The 13919-nt window shown below is 28.7% G+C and overlaps 2 protein-coding genes across 3 annotated transcripts; one reads left to right on the plus strand and one right to left on the minus strand.

Moving 5' to 3' along the window:
* Window positions 1-2397: 2397 nt before the first annotated feature.
* On the plus strand, window positions 2398-4752 carry LOC101495371 (interactor of constitutive active ROPs 2, chloroplastic-like). The gene is made up of 2 exons (XM_073366428.1): window positions 2398-2777; window positions 3290-4752. Exon 2 carries the CDS (start codon window positions 3313-3315, stop codon window positions 4543-4545), a length of 1233 nt encoding a protein of 410 aa, XP_073222529.1. The 5' UTR covers window positions 2398-2777; window positions 3290-3312; the 3' UTR covers window positions 4546-4752.
* Window positions 4753-11417: 6665 nt separating this feature from the next.
* LOC101495045 (dof zinc finger protein DOF2.1) lies at window positions 11418-13287 on the minus strand. 2 transcript variants are annotated; one of them, XM_004487083.4, is made up of 2 exons: window positions 13130-13287; window positions 11418-12685 (listed from the first exon to the last, which is right to left on the minus strand). In XM_004487083.4, the coding sequence occupies exons 1-2, from the start codon at window positions 13154-13156 to the stop codon at window positions 11798-11800; spliced, it is 915 nt and encodes a 304-aa protein (XP_004487140.1). In that variant the 5' UTR covers window positions 13157-13287; the 3' UTR covers window positions 11418-11797. The 2 variants fall into 2 exon arrangements, with proteins under 2 accessions (XP_004487140.1, XP_012570510.1); XM_012715056.3 differs by having other exon boundaries at window positions 11418-12711; window positions 13130-13274.
* Window positions 13288-13919: the final 632 nt, after the last annotated feature.

The following is a 13919-nucleotide window of genomic DNA, read 5'->3' on the forward strand; positions in this document are numbered from 1 at the left end:
TAGTGTCATGAAGTTTCTTGTTTATTTATAAGATCCTAAAAAAAAAATAAGTTGTACAATAAAATAATCTTAAATAACTTAGATACATATAGTTTACTAAATAGGTTGGAGGATTCGAAAAAACACGACGAATTCAAGCTTTCGTTTGTCATTCCTTACGACTTCCTCCTCTTCCGCCACACATGATGTGCCTGCACCCGCTGCTGCACAGGTAACCTAGTTACTTACCAAATAAAAAATTGGTGAAGAAAAGTTGGAATTATGAGTTTACTTGGTTCTTACCCATTATCTTAATATAGAAAGTTGTATATTATAAAATTTATTTATCAACTTGTTGATTGAGCGACTGAATTGTATATGTTATGCATATATGACTTGTGTGTTTCTCAATTGTTCTTTGGTCATATTGTTGCTTCAAATCTCTTTCAGCATTTCACATAAATAATCTCACGCAATTTCAAGAAAGTATAAAGGGCAATGTGTTAATTGAGAAAAGAACTCATAAAACAAAAGTCCATAGAGTTGCCTGAAAGAATTAAGAATAATTCAAAATACTCATTGGTTCAAGGTATGCATATCATATTATCAAAACTATTTTATTCGATTCACTTATCTTTATTATTTTGTTCTGATTCTATTTATTTGTGTTATGCTTTATAGAATTGCATTGGTGCAATAGATGATACACATATAAGTGCAAGAGTTTCCACAAAGAAACAAAATTCATGTAGAGGTAGAAAGATAACAATCACGCAAAATGTCATGTGTGCTTGTGATTTCAACATGATGCTTACATATGTATATTTTGGGTGGGAAGGAAGTGCACATGGTTCAAAAGTTTTTTTGAATGCAATTACAAATCTAAATGCAGGGTTTCCTTGGCCACCTAGAGGTAAATCATAATATCATAATAAAATTACATTATGTCGGTGAATTTAACTAGTAGAGCTAACTTTTTTTTTTTTATGAAGATTCATTTTATCTGATTGATTCTGAGTATCCATGTACTCGAGGTTTGCTTCCTCCTAATTATAAGGGTGAAATATATCATGTCAAAGAATATATAGGTCAAGATAGACAAGCTAAGAGTCCCGAAGAGTTATTTAACTACAAACACTCATCTATACGGATGAAAATTGAGTGTTGTTTTGGGGTGTTGAAAAATAGATTTCCTATTTTGAAGTTGAAGCTTCCTTATAAATCCTCCGGACAAAGACTTATAGTGATAGCTTGTTGTACTATTTATAACCACATACACAAGTGAAATTTACCATATGAGTTATTCAACATATGGGAAACAATGGGTCCTATAGAACATGAGAGAGTGAACGAAGGTCCATGCATAAAAGGAACAAGCTCCAATGATAACAACTTAACTAGATTATCTGATTAAGGTGCGATAAAAACGACAATGAGTAAGAAAGATATTAGAGATAAGATGTAGGTCATCACAATTAACTAGATTTAATTATATACAATGTTGGTAGGCATTTCCTAAATACTTGTGTTAGTTCGACTTAATTTTTATGTTTTTGGTGGATAATATCTAAAGTAAATTTTTTTATACCTTTTTCTTCGATTGAATTTTAAAAATAATGATCAAATAATATATTTCTATATTACAATTGGATTTAAAACTCTATTCACTTGCAATTAATTTTATTTTATAAAAATCAAGGAAGTGAACAATAATGAACAAATGTTTATTAAAATATTTTAGTAAAAATATATTTATTAATTATATTAAGATATTTTCTATCTTTTTACTTTTATTATTTATTATAAGAAAAACAGATTTTGAAAATTATATTATTAAATAGTTTTTTAAATTTTTTATTCAAAAACTGTCTTAAAAAATTGAATTATTAAATGATTTTTTTTTCTCATATCTAAAACTGTTTTTAAAAACATGTATTTCAAACAATATTTTTTTTTAATTTTATTCTTTAAAATAATTTTTAAAATTAAATTTATAAAATAATTTGTAAAAACTAAAATGCAAAAGTGTTTTGAGCAATAAAACAATAGTGTGTTGTGTTTAAAACTATAAACATAATAACATACAAACAATAGTGTGTTGTCTTAAAGATGTTACTGACAAATAATATTCCTTTGATTTTAAAGTAATTGATCTAGTTTAAAAAGATTATTCTAAAATTAACGATTCTTTTAATTTTAATATATATTTTTTGTAATTATATTTACAATGACCTTGATATGAATTGGGAAGGGACCTGAATTGTGGGTACACACTAGTTACTATACTACATCGATCACATTTGACGATAATACTCCACAATATATATTAGTATGAATGATTGCGACTGGTACCGCAACTAACCGATATGGTGATAGGTATTTAATACCCTTCTCAATGTTACACTTACTAGTACTACTTTGGTTGGTTTAAAATCAATCAAATGGTTGGAATCACCTACTCTACCCTCTAAAGTCTAACCTATAAAAGGATTCTCTCTAATCTCTACACTATACCATGTTCAGATTTCAAAGTACATTAAAGACACTGCTTTTACTTTTTCTATACATATGGCGAACCACTTATTACAAGTCTTTATTGTTTCTACTTGTAGTTGTAGGATACAATATATTCATAAATTTTACACTCATTTGTTTCCGTTATTCACCAAAACAATTTATCTTTTCTACATTACATTACATTACATACTCTGTTTTCAGAACAACTTCATAATTCGACCGTTCTTCACTACACACTAACTCTACATCTTCATCAAACCCTAGATCGCCAGGAATCGGAGGTATAGTCTTATCACTATTTCTTTATTTCAATTTTTTTTCTATACTTTTCTGATAACTCTAATGAAGAATGACAACATAATTTCCCCAATTTGTAAATGTTTGGGATGTAATTGAAATTAAATAAACAATGTGAGGATGTATTTCATAACAAATCAAGACAAAGAGACGATATGATTAATATTTTGCAATTCTACAGATGATTTTGGAATATCGATAATGTGCGGTACTAAAAAATAAAAAATAGTTGAAAGTTCAGAATTGCCTATAGTTTCAATTTACATTCCGTAATTTTGTATAATTAATGATTAAGCTACTTGAAACTGTCTAATAATCAGTGCACTTAAAATTCTGGTACAAATGGACATTGGTTATATGGTGCATTGGAAACAATACATAATGTGCTGCATTGGTTTCTACAATGCCCTTTAACAATTTTCCAATTCTTGAAATTTGTTCCTCCTAATTCTAATCCATTTTTTATTTTCTGTTGCTTTTGACAATTAATTTTCAGAATCTCTTTCTCTTGTGAAGAACATGAAAAACCAGCTCCAAGATTGCAAAGAGACAGTTCAGGTTCAACCTTTGGTGAATGAGACTTTGAGACAACTCGAGGCGGCAAAAAGAACTGTAGAGTTTTTAAGAGCTGATGCTGCAAAGGCTGTGCAAGGATACAACTCTGCTGCTTTAGAGTTAGATATGTCTAGAATGCGAGCGAACTCGCTCGAGTCGCTGGTTAGCAAACTTGAGTCGAGCCTCATAAGTACCGACAATAAATGCAGATATTCTATAAACCTTGTTGCAGATGATGGTAATTTGGAAATGGAAGCTGAAAGATTGGAAAAGGGAGATAGCATTAATAATCATATCGAAGCCGAGTTTCATTCCTTGAGGTCTGAGGTTGGACTATTGAGGTCTGCTATTGAGATTGCTGAGACTAAATATCAGGAAGAACAGATTCAGAACACGGTGAAGATAAGAAATGCTTATGAGTTGATCGAACGGATAAAATCTGAATCAAGTCAGATGGAATCAGAATTGGAAGGAAAGAAAGCTGAAATTGAGCAGTTAAAGGAAAAATTGATGGATAAGGAAAATCAGTTACAGGGTATTGTGGATGAGAATGAGAGGTTGAATTTGAAGATTGAAAAGATTACATCTTTGTCATCGAAAAAAGAACTTGAATTTCAGAAGGAACTTAAAAGATTAGACGAATATGTTGCTGTATTGAAGGCTGGTCTGATGGACAAGGAGACAACATTGCAAAGCATATCAGAAGAGAATGAAATGCTGAAGTTGGAAATCAATAAAAGGTTTACACAGGTCGGCATAGTGAGGGAGGAAGTTGCTGCAAAACTAGGTGCTGCTAAGGCTGCAGAACGCGATGCATTCGCAAAACTTAGGATAATGATAGAGGAGACAGAGAGGAACAGTAGTAAGGCGGCGAGGGTGGCCGAGCAGCTCGAAGCAGCACAAGCGGCAAACGCAGAAAAAGAAGCTGAGTTAAAAAGAATCAAAGTGCAATGTGATCAGTGGAGGAAGGCTGCAGAGGCTGCTGCTGCTATGGTTTCGGCAGGGAACAACGGGAAGATCACCGAGAGATCCATGTCTATGGACAACAACTACAACAATGTGATGAAGACTAATAAGTACTCAAATATTTGTGAAGATATTGATGATTGGAGTGATGATTTGCAAAGAAAGAAAAATGGGAATGTGCTGAAGAAGATTGGTGTCTTGTGGAAGAAGCCTCAGAAAGACACTGTCTGATTCATGAAGTGCTTTGAATTCACAGTCCAGCAGCAATATTGTGTTGCTGCTGAAGTGTTTGTGTTGTCCAAATATTTCGAAGTGCTATCATCCTTTTTGCTATGTAAGTGTTGCCTTAGATTTGAAACTGTTTTTTGAACATTGCTTGATAAGTTGGCATTAAGATGTTGAATGAAATAGACCTTTCTAGGGTGTTTGGATCTTCTACATCAACTGTATAGACCATTAGATATAGTTAGACAAATTTTATCCATATTCTAGGTACCTATATCAGATCATAAAAAATATGGTTCATCAATACAACTTTTGATACTACAGTAAAAAAAATGCCCTCAAGACCTTTCACCTTTAAAGTCTGGAGCCCTCTACAGCACAGCGCTACACCATGGTCTATTAGTTCAACTTTTCATCTAAGTTGTTCATTATAAAAAGTTTTGTGACTGATGGAGTCAATCATTTACCAAAAACTATATACTACAACCAAAAGAAAAATGGTTCTGATGTCCTTTCGGCTTATGGATTTGAACTCATAGGAGGATTTGAACTCATGTCTTGTTGTAGGAAAATGGATCCTCTCCACCAGCATTTTTTTCTCTCTTACTTTTTCTCTCTCTTCAATATAATTTTTTTTTTTTAAATGATGAGAGAGTTAGAGAGGTAGAAGCAGAATGTTGGTGGAGAAGAACCAAATCCTTGTTGTAGCCACAGTGTTAAAAATTTTCTTGAAATTTTATTTACACTCCTTACTAATTGATAGTACATATATTCAAAATCATATATAAGAGAATGGGAAAACAACAACTTCAACCTTGTCCAGTAGTTGGAGAAGAGGATGATCTTGGTGTTCTTGAATTCCTAGCTATATATTTTGTTCTGACTTATTGTTTGTGTAAAATGTGTATGTATCCAAAACATACTAGATAGAAGCTTAGCTTGAAGCCATAAATATCTTAAACATATATAATAATTAGCAACTGCTTTTGTAGTATGAAGTTTAATTTCGTGTATATATAATTTTTCTTTTAACTTTGTTATGTTTGTTGAATTAAGGTTCTGGTTTTAAAAACAAGAGTTTTTGTTGCATTGGATTGAAGTTAAAGAAGTTGGAAGTTTGTTGCATTGGTGATTCACTCTACTAGAGAATTAACCAATTTTTTCTTATTATCTTTTCCTGATTCACTAAGCCATATAGTATCAACTCCTATCCAGATAATTAGTACGACACAAACACGTCAGATGTGTCAGAGATGTGTGTAATAGTACCAACTCCTATCCAGATAACTAGTACGACACGAACATGTCAAATGTGTGTAAAGAGTATCTAAGGTGCGATGAAATAAAATAAAAAATGTAACAATTGTCTTATTTGTCAAACATATAAGCTGTGCGAGTATTGAACATAGACACACGCCTTATCTTAGATGTGTTTGAAGCCACATCACACTTACCTAAAAAGGTTCTCCATGAGACCATAAAAATGGTTGTTGTAGATGAAAAGTAAGATCATTGATCCTAGAACACATCGTACCAACATATTGCTTCATCGATATGCAATCCAATGAACTATCTGAAGCAATCTATAGAAGAAGCAACGTAGAGAATTTGTCTATATTATTACCCATTTCTCTATATTTTTATATTCTAAATCATCATTCTTTTTTAATGCACGAGAGCAAGTACAAGAAACATTTATGTGCAAATTATTATTGAAATATAGGTTTGTTGTGCTTGAATAAATCACATCAAAGTTTCTAAAGTATCTTGAAAATGATTTGTTGCTATACTCATTTGCATATGATACACATATATTGATGGGGCAAATCTAACTTAAAATTTTGTGTGATACACAATTTGGAATTTCTGCATGCAATACTATCGATTATTATATTATCTACTAGCATCTTCTTCATGTTCTAGTTTTTGCAGCATTCCTACTATACAAGTTCTAACAAAAGCCACATACCAGTTTATTAAAAATAGTGTGGAAGAAAAATAAATTCTCAGAATAATAAAGTTTATCACGTGCCAGAAAAGAAGCTAAAATTAATTCTATCTTGCGACCATTTCTGAAATCATTAACATATTCCTTCTCCCACCTTATATTAGTGATGTTTTTGAAAAGATAATGAACTCGTTTTTGTTCACTCTTCACCCTTGCATGCAACCTGAAAAATTCGACTTATACCCAATAGTGTCATTTTTTAAAAACCTGACACATACTAAGCCAATTGGCATTCTTGAAATTGAAGAGCATTAAAAAATAAATGACTAGTTGTTTTGGTTGATCACCTATTACATCCTATACACGTTTGTGCAGCTAAATCACAATCCCTCTTCAGATAAGATTATCCTTCATATGTATATATGCATGCCATATAAATATATATGTGAAGTTTTTCACGCACACGTCGACATCCTTCACCAATAACCTATATGCCGATTTCACTAAGTGCAACATGGATGGCTCCTCCTATTGAAGTAGAAATAAATGTCAAAAAAAGTAAAGGATATGAATTGTGATTCCTTTTAGAAATTTAATTCATGCACTTAATTAAATATACTTAAGAATATTATTTGTAACCAGATTGAATAATTGTGACATTCTTGATGAGTTAAGATTAGAAACAAAGTAACTAAGTGCAATAGTTAGTGATGTGCGATATGTGATTATTGAATAAATACAAGAAAAGTGAGAAGAAAATCACACATGAGAAGTATATTGATTCACTCAACTCGGATTACGTCCAGTCTTTACAATTTGTGAGATTTTCATTAATATGCTTATCTTGATCACACTTGATCAATTACAACTTTAATCTTTCAATCTAGAAAAGAATTTTCATGTCCACTTTTCAATTTGTAAAGGCTTTTTACAATCACCTTTCAAATTGATTTTTTTTTACATCACAGTCAATTTAACATAAAAGATATAATTGAGTTACAAATAAATATGATAAAAGTGTTTGGAATTTAATAATTCTCAACTATTTGTTTGAGATTTACTAAAAACAAGAACTCAAAAAGAATTATTCACGAATATAGTGAAAAAAGCTTGAAGTTTTGCTTGATAGAAGAGTTTTATAACTTGAGCTTTTTGATAAATAAGTGTAGATAAATTGTTAATTTGATCTTCTAATTGATCTTTATTTTATAGATGAAGATATGCTTAGAATATTTAGTTTAATCTGAATATAGTTGTTGAACAATCTTGCTAGCTGTCAAAAGTTTTCTTTGAAACAATCTTCGTATTTGCACTTCTTTCCAGAATGTTCTTCAAACTCATAACGCTTGTCCTTGAGTCTCGAAGGAAACTTGAGCACAAAGGCTAAATGTGTCGGTTGCAACAACATTGAGTTAGAAGCACGTCACGTCAACAATGTTATTTGAAAATGTTTTTGTATTTGCTTCAAACTAATCAATCTGGAGATCAAAGTTGCATATCAATCTACATGTGTTTTTTGCAAGTGGACATTCACTATTTGTGTCCTTGAAGCTTGTTCACTAATGGGAGGTCCATTTACGATTTTTATTAATCTAATACATGCATTTAATGATCTCAAATAGATTCATTTGTCTCTTGTTTTTTAATAAGACAACCAAAATGCTCTACAACCATTGTAATCAATCTAGTTTGACATTTCCTTGAACAATATTTCAACTCATCTTATACTTCATAAAAGTGTGTTCTTTTCTTGGCGTACATATCAGATGAGTCTAGATTTATTTATAAAATCAATCTTGATTACTTGAAAATGACCCCATGATCATGTATGAGTATGTATACGTCAACATATCATGCAATAACTTGTTTTTGATTTTTTATCTAAATAAATACACTAAAAAACACAAATTAATAAGATTAGAATCATAATTAAAAAATATAATTGAATAATTTATTATCTTTAAAATATTAATGAGGGATTTAATTGTGCTAGTAACTCTTCACCTCATGAAAGTCACTTTCTTTTCCACAATTCTTGTCTCTTTACCTCATTGTCCCTTACCAAGGTTTCCAATGACTCCTCACCAGGTTTTTCAAAAACTTCAATACACTTGTTCCACTCTCCTCACATCCCTCCCCCGAGGTGACACACTCATCCCCACTAAATAAACTAATAAAAACCATTACAAATATGCATACTTATATTTTGGCCATAAACTATCATTTTCATTTCAAATTATATACCATCAATATCCTAACAAAGCAATATTGAAAGCTCCTAAGTTTTTTATATCCAACTCTCCCCTCTATTTTTCCTATTTTCCTATTTCATCCAATTGATTTTTCTAGCTTTCTCACTTCCTAGTCCCTCCCCCACAAAAAATATTTAAAATTAGATATTATACTTGATGAAACTTTGAAGAAGGGTAAATAAAACACAAAAACAGGAAAAAAAAATAATTCATGTGAATTGTCAAAATAAATTATGGTCAAAGAAATAAGAGGATTAATATATTATATAGGGATTCATAAGTCTAAAAATTGAACCATATCCACACATTGATAACTGTTGTTTCATGTGAATGGTATAATATTTCAGAATACATCATGTTTCTAAATACAATTTTTATTTGTATTTTATTCATTAACAAAGTGACCATGTTAGCTAAACACTTGTTTTTATAGTTTTAATCCTCTCATTTTAATGATAATAGGCCTTAGATCATTCGGAATCCAATTGGCAAGTAAATAATGATAAAATTATTGTTTATTACTTCTTCCGTCCTTATTTATAAAATCTTTTGATATTTTTTACACATTAAAAAAACGTTTGTAATATTATTATTGTGTATTATTATTATTGAATTACTCTTGGTAAATACATTTAATATTAATTTTTGTATATTCTAATACAATTTAGTAGTATTATAATGGTTATTTACAGAGCGTCTTATATTTAGATGTTATAACAATTTTATAATTGATGACTGAAGGAGTATTATCAATGTATAATATTTATGAAAAATCTAACAATATTTGTTTAAGAAACTAAATGGGGAAATATTGTTTTAAAAATAATTCATTAAATGCTTTAAAAATTTAAAAAGAAATTTTGTTTACCCCTCTATTTCAAAACAAACATCGTTTACGATTATAATTTACATGTTAAAAATACAATAATTAAAAAAAAAAAAAAAGAATAGTCTTTATCAAATTATAGTTATTAGATATTGGTTGATCTTCAATGTTGAGATGTAAAATTTTTCATCTATGTATACTTATATTGAAGAAATTTTTTGTATCTAAATATAAACACATATACAATTTATTAGATTTTTTTTTTCAAACACTTTTTATTAATTTCTAATAACTTATCGTGGAATAAAAAGAATTTGAAATTAAACATATTAATATATAAAACATTTTAAGAAGATCAACATAGACAAATTTAATTCTTTTTTTAATATATGTCAATAATATAAGAGGTGCTTTGTGTGGAGTAGAAATAGTGTACAACTGTACATTGTAGTTTTTGTGTTTACACTTCACAATAATTAATTAATATAAAAAAAAAATTATTCTTTTCAAATTCAACTGCATTTTTTTTTTATTATTTGTTATGAATTACATTGTTTTTATGATGATATCTTTTATTATGTATTTAAAATATTAATAATATATTAATATTGAACAAATATAATTTGATAAAAATAATAATTTACTTTTATTTATACTTTTCTAATATGTACTATATAATAATATAATCATTTTGGAACAAAATGAGTAATTATTGAAAGTGAAGTTGAAAAAAAAAATCAGAGAGTTATTTGAAAATTAAAAATTACCTTTATTTAAAAAAATAATAATAGAATTGGAGTAACAATTAAACAAGTTCTGACAGTCATATAATTTTGAAAGTGATTACTGGCGGTTTTGTCACGCCCGAATCTTCCGTTGGATTTGGTCTGCCAAAAGCAGAGACAAATTCTTCCCCGAAGTTGGCGCTCACGCTTCACTGAAATTTCTAATTCATTGGTCCACGATAAATTCTTTTCTTATCCCTTCCACTGTCATATCACACTCAACACTTTATTTAATTTCATTCATTTTAATATATAATACTAATCCTCCATATTCTACAAATCCTACTCATGATAAATAAAGATGTCACAATATATTTTTAATCATTCCCAAATCAAATGTAGATTGTAATGTAGTTGAAAAATTGATCTAACTAAACTAAATTCATAATTAAAAACATGATACCTCAATCATTTAACTATTATTTTTTTATTTATATTTTATTTTAAATGAAATATTTTTAACTTATAATTTAATTAATATATATATATATATATATTATTAGATTGAATTGTTTCAACTTAAATTCAAATTTTAGTATATAAAATAAAATAGTGTTGACATATTTAGTTTAACTTATGAATTAAGTACATAAAACTTTTTAATTTATTTTTGTTTATATTGAACAACATCAGAAGCAGTAAATCTTTAATATCCTTTCTAAAATAATGAAAACAAAGATAAGTTCTTCCAGAATTAAGTTTTTGCCAAACAAATACTTCAAATCATGTGTGATTATAAAAATGCTAATTGTTTTGTCTTAAAAATAAATAATTAATTATTTTATATATATTAAAAATATATAAATAAAAAAATATATTATTTTTATTAAATTATATTTATTAAATATTAATATGTTATTAATTTTATAAATATATAATAAAAAAATATTGTATTAGAAATAATAAAAATAATATTAACAAATGATATCATAGAGATGAAGGAGTAAACATTCCATCAAAACTATGCAGTTATCAATTACTCTCGTTCCCTCTTTTGTTTCTCAAACAAGGAAACCATGTTTTTTGTAGATAGATCACTCCAACTTCATTAATTTTGGTAGCAAAAATATCTGAAATTTCATTAGTCTATTCACCAATAAACAAAAAGATTGTCGTACAAAAAATGTGACATTACATAGAAACATAATAAGAAAAAAAAAAACACAAGAGATTTGTTCCGATTCCAAATGAATCAAATCTCTGATAACCCAAAACTACTCAAACCCAAATATATTTTATATGTTATACATTAGAAGAAATTAAATGAGTATTTTTTAATTTGATTTCGTAATTTTAAATTGTGGTCTTTAACTTTAATTGTAGTTGCAATATTTTTGTGAATTTTGAAGTTTCCACAATAGTATCCAACCACAGTTTAAATCTCTTTAATTGCATAATCCAAAATCCAAAATGTAAAAGTTTGCAAAGCTAACCACAATTTAAAATTCTACATTAGTGGACTATGAAGAACCCCTTGCCAATTAGAAGTGAAACCATTATTCCAATTTCCTCTTACTGATTCAATTTCACCCATGTTTGGTCCACCATTTAACTGCCAAGGAAAACCACCAAAAACTTTACTTTCACTTTGTTCTCTACCACTGCACAATTCTTGCTTCACATTTATTGCACCCCTGATTTCTTGTTCATAAGGAAACATCATTTCTTCACCAACCCCACAAACATTGCTATTGTTGTTTCCACTATTTACTTCCATATTGTCTCCATTTCCATAAACACCATACAAATTCTGAACATTATTATTATTATAATTATATTGTATTCCACTTCCAAGGAATAACCCACTTCTAATTGCATCAAATAATCCATTGTTTGTGGTTGAATGGTTGCCAATAACATCATTAAATGAGCTTGTGGCTGAATTTGGATTTCCCAAAATTGAAACATCATTATCATCAAAATGACCCATTTGCCCACATGATTGTTTTTGAAGCCTAGCTAATGCTAATGTGAAATCATTGGAATTATGATCATAAGATGAATGAGGGAAGTTATTAAATGGGTTTATTAGATTAGGTGTGAATGATTGATCTTGTACCCTTTTTGATGTTGATGATGATCTTTTGTTTTTTCTGCATCCACCTCCAACTGGAACATTCCTTAATGTTCCACCTTTGGTCCAATATCTTCTGCAAGATTTGCAGAAGTATCTTGGCTGTGTAAGACTGTAGTTGTTGTAGTAACAGAATTTGGTGTTGGTTGAATCACATCTTGGACATTTCAGAGCTTGTTCTGGTTGAGGTTTTGCTTTTGTGTCTTGTTCTTCTTTTGAGCAACCTAACATGTTTTCCAGTGATGAATTGCTAGACATTTGCTGCACAACATAATCAAATCTCATCACTGCAAATTTAAATACATATAAGACATAAAATCAATTTCTAATTTTAGGTCTTTTACCATTTTACAATTCAATTAGAGATAAATTTTATTTACTTTCCATCTATAATTTCTTATGATTGAATCCAAAAAAATTACTCACTAATTGAAGTAATTGACGATTTAACTTTGTAACCTCAAAGTACCTTACGACAGTGAATTAAAATAATCTCGAAATTAGTAATACTTAGATTAATAAAAAAAATTGATAGTGAATCTACTTGCATAGAAATAGATACATAAAGAATGGAGAGTTAATGTAGAATAGAAAATATTAAGAAAGAAAAAAGGGCTGCATAAATGAGTACAAAAGAGAGATAATAAAATTGATGAGTAGAGAAGAAATATAAGAAATGAATGATGAATCCTAATTCCTAGGTACCTGAGTTTGTCCAGATGAAGAATCCATGAATAAAGTGAATATTGGAGTGAAGATTGTGTTTGTGTGGTTAATGGTGAATGGGAAAAGAGAGAGAGAGAATGAAAATGAGGTTGGTTGGTAATGGAAGCACAGGTGTTGTATAGGTGAGGTATATATAATAAGGCAATCCCAATCCCAACAGAGAAAGAGAAAATTATGGTTTATAGTATGCCGTACAAATTATTATGATGGATCATTCAGGTTGCCTTCCACGCACAGATAACGTTACTAATTACTATTTACTATTTACTATTTACTAATTACTAATTAAATCTTTTCTTTCTAATTCTCAACAACTCAGTATTAGTGGGAGTCGGGCCTACACTCGCTATAATATACTATTCCGTTTTCTTTTCTCACTCCCCAACCCTCAACTAATACATTCTATTATTATTATTATTATAAACTACTTTCTTTCATTTATTATTATTTAAAACAAATAATAAATTCTATTATAATTAATTCAGACTGTCAAATCTCAAATTCGAATTGAAATTAGATATTTAATTTAACTATATTTATATTTATTAATTAAACTAAAATTTAATAACTTATTATTATTTTATTTTACATTAATCAGTATTACTTTAATTAAAAGAAATTATTCTAACGGTGTATAATATTTTTAATGAAATTATATCACGACATCACTTTTATATATTTATTTTATAATATATTTTCCAAGTATTTAAATATGAAAATATATGTATTTTTTATTTATATATACAAATTAAATCCAAAAGAAAAAAAT

The sequence above is a fragment of the Cicer arietinum genome, chromosome 1, assembly GCF_000331145.2.
Source record: "Cicer arietinum cultivar CDC Frontier isolate Library 1 chromosome 1, Cicar.CDCFrontier_v2.0, whole genome shotgun sequence".
Lineage (NCBI taxonomy): Eukaryota > Viridiplantae > Streptophyta > Magnoliopsida > Fabales > Fabaceae > Cicer > Cicer arietinum.